This window comes from Diabrotica virgifera, chromosome 3 (genome assembly GCF_917563875.1).
Source record: "Diabrotica virgifera virgifera chromosome 3, PGI_DIABVI_V3a".
NCBI classification, from domain to species: Eukaryota; Metazoa; Arthropoda; class Insecta; order Coleoptera; family Chrysomelidae; genus Diabrotica; species Diabrotica virgifera.
Genome location: NC_065445.1, coordinates 98,209,527 through 98,228,135, shown reverse-complemented (window position 1 = coordinate 98,228,135; position 18,609 = coordinate 98,209,527). Strand labels below are relative to the sequence as shown.

General features: G+C 33.6%; 1 protein-coding gene across 3 annotated transcripts in view; it reads right to left on the bottom strand.

Annotated features, from left to right (window-relative positions):
• The window catches only part of LOC126881978 (origin recognition complex subunit 4), a 40,225-nt gene that overhangs the window by 9,926 nt on the left and 11,690 nt on the right, over nucleotides 1-18,609 (bottom strand). For 2 of the 3 annotated variants that reach the window (XM_050646729.1, XM_050646730.1), the window contains exon 3: nucleotides 18,193-18,494. In XM_050646729.1, coding sequence (XP_050502686.1) covers nucleotides 18,193-18,494 — 302 coding nt within the window. Of the gene's footprint in view, nucleotides 1-8,499; nucleotides 10,263-18,192; nucleotides 18,495-18,609 lie in introns of those variants that run through there. The other variant, XR_007697068.1, reaches the window with a different exon arrangement.

Genomic DNA, 18,609 nt, shown 5'->3' with positions numbered 1-18,609 from the left:
CTATGTATCTGTATGAGACTGATTCCGACATCTGACTGCAACTGCTGTCCGGCAGAACGTCAGTTGCTAATAATTATGCAAATTAATAGTGCAAAATAATGACGTTTGTCATGGTGACAACTGTAACTGCCGTCTGCAGTCGTTGTCGGAATCGTACCTTTAAAGTGTGTGGTATAATTATAATAATTATATATATTATATTACTTAAATGGTATAAACTTAAGGTTTTTTTTATTATCTCCCTTTATTGACAATCAGATATAAAACAAACATCTATAAGTCAATTTGTTGGTCTTACATTAAATTAAATTATTGTAAATGTGGTGACGTGGAGAGGTCAAACATCCAGCGATGTTTCCTCAGTTACCTCTTAGGTCGGAGGGCCAGCTTCTTCTGAGTCTTCTATTGTGGACAGGTTGCAGTAGTGGATGAAGTAGTGGATTAGGATGGTCTTCTAGTTTGTTGTGGTGTTTTCTGTTGTTTTCTCGGATGACTTCGGTTACATATGGAATTTTTAGATCTTTGTGTAGAGTTTGGTTTGATACATACCATGGTGCATTAACTATTGCTCGAAGTATCTTGGATTGCGCTCTCTGGATAATCACAGTATTGGATTTGCTAGCACAGCCCCACAGTTCAATGCCATAAGTCCAGATTGGCTTTATCACTGCTTTATATATTAGCAATTTGTTTTCTATTGAAAGGTGGGATTTTCTTCCAATGAGCCAGTAAAGTTCTTTGGTTTTTAGGTCAAGTTGCATTCTTTTCTTTGTTATATGGTGTTTCCAGTTGAGTTTATTGTCAAAGTGTAGCCCTAGATATTTGACTTGATTACTTTGTGGTATTTTTATTTTATTGATGGTTACTGGTGGGCAGGTTCCAGTCCGGAGAGTGAATGTTATATGGGATGATTTTGTTTCGTTTACCTTAAACTTCCACTTCTTCAGCCATATTTCAAGTGAGTTTAGATGCTCTTGGAGATTTTGTGTTGCTGCAATAGGATCGTCATGCTTGGCAAAAATAGCAGTGTCGTCTGCAAATGTCCCGATGGTTGTTTTATCATTTGTAGGCAAGTCATATGTATATAGTATGTACAATAATGGCCCTAGTATGCTCCCTTGTGGTACGCCAGAGTGAATAGGCTTGTATTCCGAGACTTCTTCATTAACTTTTACTTTAAACTGCCGTTCGTGTAGGTAGGCTTTCAGTAGGTTGTAGTAACTTGCTGGGAGAATTCTTTTTATTTTGCATAACAAGCCTGGATGCCAGACTTTGTCAAAAGCCTGACTGATGTCTATAAAGGCTGCTGTGCAGTACTGCTGATTTTCAAGTGACTGGTTGATGGCGTTGACTATGCGATGGCATTGTTGTATCGTTGAATGGCTTTGTCGAAATCCGAACTGATGATCTGGGATCCAATTTTGTGGATTTATTTCTGCATTTATTCTGTTTATGATAAGTCTTTCAAGCAACTTGGAGATTGTTGGTAATAAGCTGATAGGCCTATATGATGAGACATCTAGAGGGTTTTTGCCAGGCTTTGGTATCATAATTATTTGTCCAATTTTGAGTGCTTTGGGCCAGTAGTCACATCTAAGTATTGCATTGAATATGTGCAGTAGTTTAACTATGCCCTTTTTGGGTATTTCTTTAAACATTTTTGCGGTTATCAGATCTTCGCCTGGTGCCTTCTTTGGGTTTAGGGTGGCAATTACGTCTCTAATTTCTTTTGGAGTAAATAGTTTTATTCGGTCCTGTATCTGTAGTGGTTCTTCTAATATTTGGTTCGCTTCTGGTACTTGGTCGTCATTTAGTGGAGTAAACACTTCTGCTAAATACTCGGCAAATAGGTCAGCCTTTTCTTTATCACTTTTTGCCCATGGTCCTGGTGGTGTTGAATTTTTACGTATTGGAGGTAATGCTGTTATTAGCTTTCTCTTACTTTTTATGGGCTTCCATATAGAGTTGTCTTGTCTTGATAGATTGGTGATGTAATTCGTAAATGACTCATTTTTGACTTCTTGCAGCTTTGATTTTAATTTGTTGCTGATGCGATTGTATCTTGTTCTGCTGTCTGGTGTGTGTGTTCGTTGCCATGCAGATCTAGCCTTTCTTTTTTCAGCTACCAGTTTTTTTATTTCTAAAGGTATATTACTTATGTTTCTGTTGGGACTACTTTGTGGGGTAGCTGATTTAGCTGCATACTGTAGTATGTTTATAAATTTGTTATAGTCCTCTTCTATTTCTTCCGGTTTTTTCAGCCTCGTTGTTATTTCGATAGTATCGTGAATTATTTGTCGGTAAGTGTCCCAGTTTGTTTTATTGTTGTGCAGGTGGAGTTTTGGTTTTTTAGTGATAACTGTTGTACTTACCGTTGCTATTATTGGGCTATGGTCAGTAGTTAGGTCATAGCTTGGTGTTATATCTGTATAAGTTCTACCAATACCGTTTGTTATGAAGAAGTCCAATAAATCTGGTTTTTTGTTGGGATCGGTCGGCCAGTATGTTGGTGTTCCCGTTGAGATAAATGAGTAATTCTTATTTTGTATAACATGTGCAAGTTCTCTGCCTTTTGTTGTTATAAGTCGTGACCCCCACAAGGTATGCTTGCTGTTGTAATCTCCCCCAGCAATGAATTTTGGTCCTAAAGTTTGGAAAAATTCTTCATAGTGTTCTCGTTTTAGATTATGGCGAGGAGGGCAGTACACAGCTGTTACGTTGACATTATATGGAAGTGCTTCAACGCTTACTGTCGTTGCTTGGATGTGTTCTTCTTTGTACTTCAGTAGTTCATGATGTTTAATATTTTCTTTGATGAGTATTGCTGTACCTCCGTGGGCTGTGCCGTCAGGATGCTCAGTATGATATAGTTTATATTTAGGTATGTTAAAATAAGTTCTGTTCGTAAAGTGCGTTTCACTAATTAAAAATATGTCAATTTTATTTATGTCTAGAAATATTTTCACTTCTTCTGTATGGCTTGGAAGGCCGTTGGCATTCCATTGGGCTATTCGAAGAAACTTAGCCATTATTTCATTTTGTTCATAAGCATGGTAAGCATGTTGAGGACCATGCTATTTTGTTGGATTAGTTGGTTGAATAGATTCTTGAATTCTTCCAAAAACTTGTTTAACACAGTGGTTATATCTTCTGTTTGGTTGTGTTTAGTTACTTCAGCGTAGCTCAAGCCATGGGGCAGTGGATTGGATAGTTGTGTGTTTCTTGTGTATATATCATTTGTGTAGATTGCTGATGGGTTTTGATGCTCTCCATTGTTTTTGTTGCTTCCTTTGGTAAGTTTCTTATAGTGATCACATCCCTTATAATTGGCTGGGTGGCCTCCATTGCATAACGCACATATGGCTGGCGTCTCCTTTGACTTTTTGCACGTGGTGGTATTGTGTGAGCCTCCGCATTTTACACAGACGAATGGTTTATTACAATATGATTTGGAATGTCCATATTGTTGGCATCTCATGCACTGTATTATACTGTTTTTTTGAGTTCGTGGAGGTTATATGTGTACTACTCTGTTCTGTAGGCCTGTTATATTATAGACATCTTTATTGTTTTGCGCGGGTTCTAAATCTACAAAGAGATTAAGCGGTTCTTTGGTTTTTTGTTGTTTTACATTAACTATGTTTCTCACTTTGTGCCCTAACTGAGATAGCTCACTTTTTATGTCATCAGTATTGGTTGAGTGATGTAAGTATCTGATCACGATTCTGTAGGCTCGTTCTTCTTTTAGTTGGTACGTGTGATGGTATATATTTTTTTCCTTGAACTCCTTAACCAATTTTCGGTATATTTCTGGTGTTTCACAATTTATTTTGACAACGTTGTTTATTAAACTTTTTGTCTGGTATTCTTCTTTTTTCGCTATTTCCTCTAATTGCTTTGTCATCTCGTTGAAATCCTGTACCCCGTGTACAAATATTGGTGGAGGTTTTGGTATTTTGTTGGTTTCTGCGTTTCCAGTATTTTCTTCTGTTTCTTTCGACAGCGGTTGGAATCGGTTACCTGTTTCAATTTCGCTTGGATTTGGTTTGTTATGTATTTTCTTCCTTTTATTGCTTCCCATGACTTGCCAAGCGTTTTTACTGTTTGTCTGATTTTCTTCTTAATCTTCGCTGGTCGATGTCATATAGTGAGTTTCTCTGTCTTCGATATTTGCACTATTTTTACTTGATGTCGGCATTTGCTGCTGAACTGGTTGAGAGAGATAGTTTGTATTTGCTGTCTGTATAGGAGTTGTATGGTACTGTTGTTGCATAGTTGGCATATTCATGTTCATTGCATTTTCTGGTTGGTTCATCATTGTTGGCTGCCACTGTAGTTGGTTATTGGTTGTTTGTGTTATTTGTAGATTTATTGGATCACTCTGTATGTTTTGTTGTTGATAAACTGGTTGTCCATTTCTGAACCCAATAAGATTCCCCGAAGGGAACATATTGTTTTGTTTTTCTTACTTATTGCTAATGGATTTTTTTTTATTGTTGTTGATAAGATAATTAGAATTCTTAATCATCGGTTTTTTCGGAGCGCTTTAACGATGTTTACACTTCGATGGCCCAGCGACGACTAAACTTAAGGTTGTTATTAAATTGTGACTTAAATGTTTAATTTGCTAATAAATGATTTATTACCCAGGCAACCAAGTGACGTCATATAATGTTGAGGAAACGTCAGTTTTTGGTTGAATATAACACGTGTTTTTACATTACGTCATATAGACGTCTTTTGTAGGTGATTTTAAATACGTAAGATTAATGACGTTAAAATTACGTTTAAAAAACGTTTTAATTTCAGACAGCCTAAGTCTGACGTCACAAAATTGGGAGGAGCTTGTTTGTTTGTATTGACTCCAAACAATTTCGTTTGGGTATAGATAACGCTAAATGTTCATAAGAAATTTCTCATTTATTGTTTACGTGGTTTGTGCCTTGTGTGATAAAATAAGACTTTTCATTTAGATATTTAGTTGAAGAAACGTGTAAATTAAGCGATTTTTATGTGTTTTTGCTCAGATAGATAGATAGATAGATAGATAGATAGATAGATAGATAGATTTATTTAACTACTTTACAAAAAAAAATTGTTTGTAGCAAGTCAAAATTACAAAGTCAAAATAAGGAATATAAAAATTACAAGGTATATAAAATCACAAGGTATATAAAACAGAAATATAAAACACAACTTATAAATATGTATCACAAACAAGAATATAGATTAACAAAAAATATTTTGTGTCACGGTAAGCATTTCAGTAGATGTTCTGCAATGAGTCATATATTCTTCCGAGCAATAAAAGCAATGTTTCAACAGATACCTTTTTATTACTTTTTTGAAACTGTTACAGCTTAGCTGTTTAATATCTTTTGGTAAAATATTGTAGTAGTTATAATTAAGACAATTTTTATCTGAAAGACGCAATCTAGAGCGATTTGTTCGTAAATAGTGAGAGTATCGCGTATTGTGAACGTGAACATCAGACTGCTTTGTTAAATGGGACCTTTTTCTGTGAATTTCAGTCAGAACTTGATATATCAACAGAGTAGGTAGCGGCATAATTTTTAATTTGATGAAGAGAGGTCGGCAATGTTCCAGATAACTAACCCCTGCTAAAATCCGGATAGCTTTCTTTTGCATCCTGAAAATTTGAAGAGCATTTGTTGAATTGCCCCATAAGATTAATCCATAGCTTAGGTGTGAGTGAAATAAAGAAAAATATGTCACCTTCAATGTCTCAAAGTTGACAACCCTTGCTAGTTGACGAATAAGAAACAATGAACTAGACAGCTTCGCCTTTACTTGTGAAATATGAGCCGACCAGTTCAATCGATTGTCTATGGTTATTCCTAATAGTTTAGCAGTGTCTTTGTCATCTGGATCGCCATGTAAACCACTTGCAGATATAATCAAGTCCTGCGTTTTTTCAGTATTGAGTTTTAGTTTGTTCGCAGCAAACCATGTGCTAGATTTATCAGAGACTTCCTCGTAAGCCATTTTTAAATCCTCATTTTTATTACCTGATATTATGTATGTCGTATCATCCGCAAATTGTACTGATTTGTACGGAGATATGAAATGAGGCAAATCGTTGACATATATAATGAATAAAAGAGGTCCCAAGACCGAACCTTGTGGGACTCCATGTTTTACGGGTCGAAAATCGGAGAGATAACCTTTAGACACTACAGCCTGGTGTCTACCACATAGGTACGAAGAGATAAGCTTAAGAGGGATACCTCTGATTCCATAATAGTTTAATTTGTGGAGCAAAATGTCATGTGAAACGCAGTCAAAAGCCTTCGACAAATCGCAGAGAGAAATTGCTATGCGATTGCCACGTTCAAGCCCCTCAATCACCTCGCTCACAATATTATATACCGCGTTTGTAGTAGAACGAGCACTTCTGAATCCATATTGCGAGTTGCTAAAATAACTTTTAGACTCAAAATAAGAATATAATATAGGATAGTATCACAGGTTTTTCCTGGTTTTCCCTTGTGATTTACTATGAAGTCTCTAACGCGAGAATTTTACTGTCGTTGCATTTGGTTGTCTTTTTAAAGACATATCACATGCTATAATTTTTTATGACGGATATTCTTGAGTTGGGGTTAATTTCATGTAATCGAATGAACTATCTTTCAGTAAGTCGTCCCAGGAACGCAACTCATAAATATTGGCAATATCATTTTAAAGTCTTCTACTTTAAAATGTATAATATATGTCTGAATTGCCAATATAAATGAGTGAGATTAAATAAATTATTAGAAGAATTTTTTTTGCTTAGCAACAACACTTTAGTTTATTTTAGTAATATTTTGTATTTTGACAACGGCACCCGATTTGGGCGTCGAAACGTTAATAAAATTATTTTTTTCATTTTAATTGTGGCTTATTTCCCATATAAATAATTAATCAAGAATATAATTGTTGTTTGATCACCTTTTCAATCACTTTCCCGAATGTAGAAACAATGCTTATGGGTCTGTAATTGTCAGCTTTCGAGGAATCACCTTTTTTATAGATAGGTAGTACCTTTGAGTACTTTAGTGCTTCTGGAAATACTCCAGTTGATAAAATTAAGTTAATAAGATGAGTGAAAGGTGTTAAAACTATTTGGTAAGTTTCTTTTAAAATTTTGCTATTAATTTCGTGAACGTCCTTACAATTGGAATTATTAAGAGATTTAATTATTTGAGAGATCTCATCTTCCACAACGGGTCGGAAACAAAAGGACTTACTCGGGGAAGGATAGTTTCTGTAACTGAAGAGGATATCGTTATTAATAGTGGGAAGGGATGTAATTATATTCTCTGCGATTGTAATAAAAAATTGATTTATTTCGTCTGGAGATAGATCTGGTTGTACCGAACTGGATCTTGTATTGCCTCTTTCGAAGTTTAATATTTTCCAGCAGTCTCTAGGTTTATTATTGGAGTTAGCAATAAAACCAGAGTAAGCCGACTTTTTAGCATTTTGTAACTGCCGATTATATTCATATTTTTGTTGTTTATATAGTTTGAAAATATCGGGATCCTTAGTGACATCTGCAATGTGTTTAATGAGAGAAAGATTAGATCTGTAAGACCTTAATTCGTCATTAAACCATTGCACGGGTGTTATTTTAGCAGTTTGTCGTACTTTTTTTAATGGAAAAAACTTTAATATTAAGTTGTTATAAGTTTCAGTTAAAAAGAACATCAAGACATCGGGATCGTTATTGGTGTCATAGAAAAAGTCCATCTTTGTACTAGCTAGTGCATATTTAAGCTTCTGCAAACCAGAAGAAGTAATAGACCGTTGAAGTGATTGATTAGTGTCAACAACTTTAAGATCAGAATCAATAGATATAAATTGTGCTCGATGGTCAGAGAAACAAGGTTCAAATACGCCCACCCTGTAGATATTTTCAGAAAAGTTAGTCATAATGTTATCGATGCAACTACTGGATTGAGATGTGATTCTAGTATAATCGTTTATCGTTATTTCTAGACCAAAAGACATTAACAGATTTTGAATATCATAAGAAGAGTCAGATTTAATTTTAAAATTTATATTAAAATCCCCAAGTATAATCAGTTTGTCTGCTTTGTTAAGTAAGAATGCTATAACATTCTCAAAATTCACCAAGAACAAGTCACAGTCACCATTACCTGATCTGTATACAGTTAAAACATTGGTTCTCATTGAAGGTATATAAATTGCACAAAACTCTGAAGTTTGCTCTACGTTATATTCATTTAGATTAAGAGAAGAGTACATAAGATTTTCTTTTACATAAATTGCAACGCCACCTTGCTTCTTTTCAACCCTACAGAAAAAGTTAGCTAGTGAAAAGCCGGAGATGTTAATTAATTTTAGATTTTCTTCAGTTTGCCAGTGCTCTGAAAAACATATGACGTCATAGAACTTTTTATCCGCAAGAAAAGCATTGATCATATCGACTTTATTTGATATACACTGTAAATTGACATGAAACATGCTTACCGTGCCTTGTTGAATTAGGTTATTTTGAAAATTTGATGGAGGGTTTACGGTCGTTTCTTCATCCTTCATTTTATTTGAGTATGTGTTGGACGCTTCACAAAAAACCTGCTTACATAAGAGCCTACGGGCCATAGTTTTGGGTCCATCGCTAAACCAAAATGTTGTTCAAAAATTGAGACTTTAAAGGATGAATATATGTTGGGATGCTTAGCCGTTAAGGACGTACATATCACTTCTGGAAAGTGTTTTTCTAACATCTTCTTAAGATTATCTGCCGTTGTATGCTGGTTTACCCTAGTAACATGAAGATGACTAAATTTTGGGACACCACTGATTTCAGAGTTTTCATTATTGCCAATAACAATAGGTCCATTCCTTCTTTTATACCTAACAGTTTTCCATTCTTGCCCATTATTATTTGGAACTGGAACCGAATTTTTACTCTCAGTATTTATCAAATTCTCATCGTTTGTTAAATTAATGATATCTGAACATTTTGCCTCCGTTTGTATTCTTAAAATATCAGCTGATAATTGTTTATTATTTTCGATTAAGGAAACAACTTGTTTATTTTTATTGGTACTATTTTTAAATAGAGTTTTTGTTGGGGAACTCCTTTCTTTATCAACAACTAGACTTTCATTTACAGCAACATTTTTTGCGGGTGTAGTGTTTTCGTTTTTTGGATATATTTTACTGCTAGACTGTTTCGGTCGTTCAAAATTTGGGTCTCTGTTTGAATGGTTGATTGAATTCGTATTTTGTTTTGTAGATGGCGACTGATCAGCTATTTGCATATATTTAAATAAATCTAGTTGTTCCTTCAATAAATTTATCGTAATTTGTTGATTTGATATTATTGTTTCATTCTGATTAATAATTTTCTTTAAGTACCTTATTTCAGTTTGTCTCGGATCCTCATCGTCAGCCTCACTATCCAAGGTTTTGTTTGGTGGATCACTTAACCTCACACTCTCCTCACAGCATATAACTGTCTCATCATCGATATATTTGATCGATTTTAGTTGCTTCAGGCAGCCACTATGGGATAACGTTCCACAATTCGCACATAATAGACCACTTTGTGCAACTTTATAACACTTTTTACAACACTTAACTTCCGAGTCGTAAACACGACCGTTCTTCTGAGGCGCCATGTTTCTTTTTTCTCAGTGAGTTAGTTTAATGCAGTAATTCTTCTTGACAACTATTTGAGGTTATGTTTATTTGTTTTTAATTAAGCGTTAAATGAAGATATTAAGACAGCGTTAAATTAAGATATTAGTATGCTGGATAACTTATTAATAAATTATTTATTAGTTTCATATATATGTTGTTTCAGTTTTGACACAGTAAGTAGGTATATATAACTAGTGAAAATTCTAAAATGTGAGGGCTGGTACAATCATGCAGAATTAATGATGCTTCTAGCCTAGCGCACAAGCGATCTTAAACAAGTGGTAGTACTTATATCTTCGACACATATGGGACGTAGGCCTATAGGTTTCATGTTATGTACCTATTTTTTATATTATTTTGAAACATCTGAAAGAGGTCACTTTTTGAAAGTATTAAAGACGTGATTTTACCGACGTGAAAAAAACGTAGATACGATGTTTTAAAATAGTCACAATTATGACGTCAAATCGATGAGACAAATACACGTGATTTTCAACGTCAGTACTACGTCATAGAAACACGTCAATTGGTCATTTTTATGACGTGTTATCTACGTTATAAAAACGTCGTTTGGTTGCCTGGGTAGTTTATATGTTGTTTCACTTTTGACACAGTAAATACTTATAATATAAAAAGTGAAAATTCTATGTTGCATTGAGGATATTGTAATTCTATGCATTTTAACGAGCCTTCCATTTGGTTTTACTTAAATGGAAAAATTGCAATACTAACAATGCCCATACGAATAATTGAATGGGTCTGCCGAATAACGTTGTAAGCTCCACATGGTTTGTTTTTGAGAAGTCAAAGAAAAAGTTTTAATATTGTGATAATGGTGAGTTTATACATTTTAAGGGTTAGTAATACAGTTTTTAAATACAAAATACAAACTGTATTACTCACCTTTAAAATGTATAAACTCACCATTATCACAATGTAAAACTTTTTCTTTGACTTCTCAAAAACAAACCATGTAGCTGACCCATTCAATTATTGTGTATCTCTAAAACCATAAAATGAAAAATAAATCTAAAAAACGACGCAAAATCGACGTAAAAACTACGTTTTTCATATCACGTATTTTAAACGTGAATTATGGTTGGACAAATCGACGTAAAAACTACGTTTTTCATATCACGTAATTAAAACGTGATAAAAATGACGTGAATTATGGTGGGACATATTCACGTGATTTTCGACGTCGAAAAAACGTGATAAACTGACGTCGTTTGGTGATAATTATGACGTTTTTTCAACGTTTTGTAAACGTTATTTGGTTGCCTGGGAAAGAAATAAAGTCCAGAAGACTCCAATGGGCTGGACACCTCAGAAGACATTCCGACCAAAGAACAGTAAGACTTGTAAGGTAGGAAGTCCCAACTGGAAGAAGACCACGCGGATGCCCTTGACTCCGGTGGCGAGATACCCAATATAGCAGGAGACCTGAAAGCTATGGGTGTGGACAGAGCCGTGCAGTACATCTTTTCAATATGATGCAAGTCTTCGATATGCCGCCCCTTAAGTATTATTGAAACTTAACTTTTATTTTTATTAAATGAACCTACACAAAATGAAGGGAAACTTTTATTTTAAAAACAAAACATACTTTAAATTAAGGGGGATAGAACAAAATGCAAAATTTTGACGCATATCAAAATGTTTAATGTGTTTTAAATGTATTTATTTTTTTTTCGAATCCTAAGAAGAATAATAAATATTTTTGAAAAATTTAAACGCAGAATGAACGACTACATTATTACCGAGGACCGAAAGTCCCTGAAAACTTCTATAATGCTTATTTTAGTAAGTTACAGGGGCGAAAATAAAAGAGAAAATTTAGTGTGATTTTTAATTGCAAATATATCATTCAAAAGAAAATTTTTATTTATTCTAAGGGACTTTCGGCCCTCGGTAATAAAGTAGTCTTTCATTCTGCGTTTAAATTTTTTTAAAATACTTATTAGTTTTCTCAGAATTCGAAAAAAATTAATACATTTAAAACACATTAACACATTATTTAAAACACATAAAAATTTTGGCATGCGTCAAAATTTTGTATTTTGCTCCGTTCCCCTTAAATGAAATATGTATTAACATTAAAGAACAGTTACGAAAATTACAATTTTACGAAAATTACAATTTTGCCCTTCTGGCTTTAATTTTGGCAAACTCGTCAATCAGATTGGTGCAATCTAAACTAGCAGCTAGTGAGGACTCTATTGAAATGAGTGCTAAATCTTTTAGTTTTGTTTGTCTTATGGAGCTTCGTAAATAGTTTTTAATAATTTTTAATTTTAAAAAACTTCTTTCCCCACTAGCTACCGAGACAGGGAGTGTTAATAAAATTCTTAGTGGTACAACTATATTTGGGTATAAAGGAATTAGGCTATTTTGGCAGAAACAGTTCAAAATCTCAAAAACTTAGAAACAGGTTTCATGGAGTATGATATCATTTTGAGATATATCACGCAATTTTTCTAGATCGTTTGACTTTATATTCGATTCTTATTCTTTTTCTATTAAAAGTGTTGAATGGAGATTCATACAATTTTTTTCTAGTGTTTTATCACATATTTTCCTCCAATAAAAATATCATATACCTACAAATTTAAAATTTTTATTATGAGTTTCTAGAAGCGAAAATCGGCCAATCAAAGGATTAATGGTAATGTCTAAAATATAGATGAAATATTTATTTTAAATTTATCTTCCTCTATTAAGAACTCATCCACAGATTTTTCGTAATCAAATTGGCGATTTTTTCTCCTGGCTCGAATTTCATTTTCAGAAAATTCGGAACTTATAACAAGATTTTCTACAATTTCATTAGCAATAATTTTCATTTGGCCTTAGCCAGACAAAAATCAAAAATTGGTTATGCTATGGCTGTTCAAAAACTTAACCTAAACTGGTGATTAGTTACTCGTTCAAGCCATTTTAATTACAGCTTTTTTTAAAAATAAGCACTTTGAACCGATGAAACTTACAGATCATATAAATAATACATAAGCAAAGTAACTTGTCAAGTGGTAATGATAAAATTTATTTGTAATGCTAATTAGGGGGTGATTTTCGCGATTTTTTTACCAAAAATAAAAGGGACCAACAATATTTTGAGCGTAACTCACTTACTTTTAATGTTAGAAGTTTTTTCTTAAACAAAAATAAACCTATTTTTAAACACTTTAAAAAAGTTGAAATGAACTTTCCCCGAAAAGTGCTCCGTTTTTGGGTTATTTCACATTGAAATATTCGATTTTGAATTTGACGAAGAAGAACCTACTTTTCATTAGCTACAACTCTGCTTCTACTGGGTCTATAGACTTCATGCATACACCATTTTTTTCAATTTTTTATAAGCTATATTTTTGCTAAGAATATTTTTTTCAATAAAATATTTACTTTTTGAGTTATCTCCGCAAAACCGTCCAAAAACATGTTTTTCTTTGATAAAAATGAACATATTCACTCACAAATAATCGAAAAGTATTGACTTAGCGAAAAAACTCTATTGAACAAAAGTTGTTTAGAATGTCATTTTATCCAATTCCGGTCTTATTTTGAATGTATATTATTCACTCCCGAGAAGGGGTTATCCCCTCCATTTTTGTAAAATGAAGGGAATGTAGAATTGTAAACTTTTTCTTATAATATAATAATAGACAATTTCAACTATCTATTCCTAAAGTTTCATCCTTCCTTTATTTTTTTGGGGTCAGATTGTTCTTTGATCGGGCTATTAAGCAACTTTTGTTCTATAGAGTTTTTTCACCAAATCAATACTTTTGAGTTATTTGCAAGTGAATATCGTCCCTTAGCTAACAACACCGCATAAGTCATTTTTACCAACTTTACAGGAGATGAAAAAAACTACTTTTTGAAACACCACCTAAGTTAAAAAAAAATACCTTTAGTAAACACCGCTTAAGTTATTTTATTATCATTTCTTTCTATATTAATACGCGTAAATGAATAAACATTACTTTATTATATAGCTTACCTCTTAATCTTCTATAAAAACTTCTTGGATACTAGACCATGTGGAAAATGGTTAGATGCGCAATGAGCAGACCTATCCAACGGTATGTATATGTCAAAACCGTTAATTTTCGACTTGAGCGATGTTGTAAGCTAAGGGACGATATGTTCATTTTTCAACAAAATAACCACGTTTTTAGAAGGTTTTTCGCAAATAACTCAAAACGTAAGCATTTTGTCGAAAAAAATATTCTTAGCAAAACTATAACCTATAAAAAAGTGAAAAAAAAACGGTGCATATATTAAGTCTCTATACCTATCAAAAGCAGAGTTATAGCTAATGAAAAATATTCGAAAAATTCCAAATAGAATAATTCAATGTGAAATATCCAAATAATAAAGCATTCTTGGGGAAAACACATTACAGCTTTTTTAAAGTGTTTAAAAAAAGCTTTATTTCTGGTTTTATAAAAAAAATTTCTAGCATCAAATGTAAGCAAGTTACGCTCAAAATAAAGTTGGTCCCTTTTGTTTTGGCAAAAAAAATAAGGAAGATCTTAAATGAAATTAATCGTTACCGCTTCACAAGTTACTTTACTTATGTTGTGTTTATATTTGTTGTATTATATGATCTGTAAATTTCATCGATTCAAAGTTACTTATGTTGTATTACTTATGTTGTATTATATGATCTGGAAATTTCATCGATTCAAAGTGCTTATTTTTAAAAAAATTTGGTTTTTTTTTTCAAAATAACTTAAAAATTGTTAGAGATACCAAAAATCTTAAACAATAAAAAAAGTCGGCTTTACTTTTCTGAATATTTTGTATTTTTTTTGTTTTTATGTAAGACAAAAATTGGTTAAGATTCGGTGTTTATAAATTTGCATACACTTGTGATAAGTGACTCGTTCAACCCCGTTTAACTACAGCTCTTTCAAAAATAGGGACTTTGAACCGATGAAACTTACAGATCATATGATCAATACATACGCGAGTAAAAAACTTGTGAAGTGGTAACAATTAAGTTCATTGGAAATGCTAATTAGGGGGTTATTTCCCGATTTCTTACCAAAAAAAAGGGACCAACTTTATTTTGAGCGTAACTTGTTTACTTTTGATGCTAAATGTCTTTTTTAAACAAAAGATAACATTTTTTAAACACTTTAAAAAAGTTAAAATGAGTTTTCCCCAAAAAAGTGCTTCGTTTTTTGGTAACGGCACGTTAAAATATTCGATTTGGAATTTGACGTATGAACCTATTTTTCATTAGCTATAACTCTGCTACTTCTAGGTATAGTGACCTAATATATACACCATGTTTTTCACTTTTTTACGTGCTATATTTTTGATAAGAAATTTTTTTTCGACCAAATACTTACTTTTTGAGTTATTTGCGAAAAACCGTCTGAAAACGTGGTTATTTTGTAGAAAAATTAACATATTCACTCGCAAATAACTCGAAAAGTATCAACTTTGTGCAAAAACTTTATAGAACAAAAGTTGCTTAGAATTAGTCATTTTATTTATTTCCGGACTTATTTTGAACATATATTTTTCACTCCCAGAAGGGGGTGAAACTCACCCCTAGGACAAAAACACACATCGGCACAATATCACTTTTATTCTTTGACTTGTTAGCTATGTGTATCCCAAATTTCATGTCAATCCAAGCGGTTCTTTAAAATTTAGAGGTTTTGCAATATTTTACCTTTAAAGAACATATTATTAAAAGAAATGATTATTTTCCAATTACATAGTATTATTCAGTTTTTTTATTTATTTTGGCTTGGTAGGTATACCTACTATAATGTTTATACTAGGCTGTACTAATTTATCCTGAAGTGTCCATATTAATATTAGGGTAAACTAGTTTTGCCTACTAGTTTTGTCTAGGCTAAACTAGTTTATCCTATCGCGTTTAGGACAAACTGGTTTGTCCTAGGCCAAACTAATTTATTCTATCGCGTTCAGGACAAATTAGTTTGGCCTAGGCCAAACTAGTTTATTCTGAAATCGGGTTTGGCCGGTAACACACTCTTTAAACACAATTTTCTTAATAATCTTTTGAAAACGATTTCCGGAGTGGAAGTTGAAGCGTCAAATAGTTTTACATAAAAATGTAATTGTCATTGCAATCAACTGTGGCTAATACCATATAAAAACAATATTTAACTTATACATGCCACAAGAAAACAGTTTCAGAACCTTATTAACCCATTTAGCAGCAAAGGTGCGAAAACGCACCATTTTTTTGTAGAATTTTTTTTTGACAATTCGTTAATTTTTTTTAAATTATTGTATTTTTTAAGCAACCAGAAGATATAAGTATAATTAAATTTAATTCTGTCTAATTTCCAAACTCATGCTTTCATCACAAAAATATTTTCTAAATGTCCGACATTTTCAATCATTCGACACAACTTTATTTTTACTGTAGTAATTTTATTGGCATAGCACTTTTGTGGTCAAATAAATTAAAACATTATTTTTTTAACCTATTTGTACACCAATTGTTATAAAAATACAAAAAAAAATTTCTGAGTCATCAAATCTCGTGTTTGAAAATAATGGTTCGATAACGAACCATTGGCGGAAGTCGACATATAATCTTGTCTGATCAGGAATAAGTTCAAGGTGATGCACAGGCAGTAATTTGTTGGGATATTTCTTTATTATGTGTAAAAACACGTATCCACTATGCTTGCGCTCCGAGCTCCTGCAACTGCTCCACATAGTGGACACGTTTGGCGCTCCCGAACTGTGCAATTGTGCGCCGCACTCTGCCTCGGCGCTCCAATCTGTAGCGGTTTATATGTAAGGGAGCGCATACCGTATCGATTGGAGCAGTTGCAGGGAGCGCGGAGCGTAAGAAGTTCGTGAACATAGTGGATGGTTGGCGCTTTCGGACCATGCAACAGTGTGCGCTCCGCCTCAACGGTCCAATAGGTGGCGGTTTATATGTAGAGGAGCGCATGCATGTAGATGGGAGCAGTTGCAGGGAGCGCGGAGCGCAAGAGGTTTGCGAACATAGTTGATGGTTGGCGCTCCCGGACCGTACAAAAGTTCGCGCTTCGCCTCGGCGGTCCAATAGGTGGCGGTTCATATGTAGAGGAGCGCATGCCGTATCGAAGGGAGCAGTTGGAGGGAGCGCGGAGCGCAAGAGGTTTGTAAACATAGTGAATGATAGGCACTCCCGGACCGTGCAACAGTGCGCGCTCCGCCTCGGCGTTCCAATTGGTGTCGGTTTATATGTAGAGGAGCGCATACCGTATCGATTGGAGCAGTTGCAGGGAGCGCGGAGTGCAAGAGGTTCGTGAACATAGTGGATGGTAGGCGCTCCCGGAAAGTGCAACAGTGCTCCAACGACCGTGCGGCAGTGCCTCGGTGGTCCAATATTACGAACGTAGTGGATATGTACCTTTAGAAAGACGGGTATTCTGGTATTCAGTTTTGTTATAATCTAGGGTGGGGGAGAGGGCTACATAAGGGAGGTTGTGTAGTGTTATAGACAATATGTCGATTTGTCGAATTTATGCAACTGGCACAGTGAAAGATATAGGATTGGAAAGTGTAAACTGGAAATATCTAAAATAATTTCTAAAAAAGATAGAGGGCCGTTCGACTTCGTTTTTGAGAAAGAAGCTGAAGAAGGTGTAGGCAATGTTCTAACCATACTATTTTTGTTTATCAAAAATTCCAGGTCCATTTACACTCTAAGGGCCGGTACTTTATGTCCCGGTTGAACCTCGGTTAGGTAACCGAGGTTTAATCGGGACAGAAAAGTACCTCATAGGGCCTCTTGCGTTGTAATAAAAGCAATTATAATTATTATTATAATTATTTATGAATATAATAATAAGTATAATTGCGTTTATGTCTATGTTATGCATATATTTCTGTCCCGATTAAACCCCGGTTAACTAACCGGCTGTTAACGGAGACATAAAGTACCGGGCCTAAATGTTTTGAGACTTTTCACAAAAAATAAAATTGTGTATTTCAATTTTTATATCTCATTTCCGCCAAAGGTTCAAAAATGAACCATTTTGTTATTGTGACACCTGCCATTAGCAAAGTGTAAAACAATTTTTTTACGAATGTTTAAGTTTATTTTACTCTAGTTAATCAAATATATTACATATTATTGCAGTATTTCTTTGCTTGGCGGTTAATGGGTTAACTGCTTAACGCACCAATTTATTTACAAAAATACGTCACAAAATTATCTATTTATTTTATTACAGTAAAATAAACTACGAACAAGACTGTTGTAACTAGATAAGCTAAAGTAAAAAAAACGCATATCTTATTGGAAAAACCTTCTTCTTCTTTTGCCCTTTAATTCGTCCAATTTTGAACATAGGCTTCCTCCAGTTTTCCAGTATTGGAAAAATATAAAAAATACCCTCAAGCGCTCACCCGAGTTAACTCGGTTATGCGAAAATAGAAACTTATTTCAATACCAAGTTAACTCAGGTGAGTGCGTTAAGACGTTAAGTGCTAATATATTTAAAAAAAATTTAATTCACTTACTAATATATTCTTCAGAGTTGATTCATTTACATCTATATCTGCCAACCTTTGAATAAGCTGTTTAAATTTTTTATCTTTAACTAATTTGTTGACAGTTTCATTCCAGTTCTTTTTAACTGACTTACTGATATCACTATGGCATTTATCTGGCAATACTAAATAATATCTTACTCTATCTAACATATACTCAAGAGCCTTATCAGGATCAGCTAGACCAGGAACTAAGAATATTTGCCTGTGTGAAAATCTAGATTTCACACGTTTCTCTAACAATACTGGAACATCAAGACGGCAAGTTATTCCTAAAAATAAATTTACCATTGTTAACTTTAAGAAGCATTTTTATACAGGGTGTAACGAAAATACAGGTCATAAATTAAATCACATATTCTGAGACCAAAAATAGTTCGAATGAAC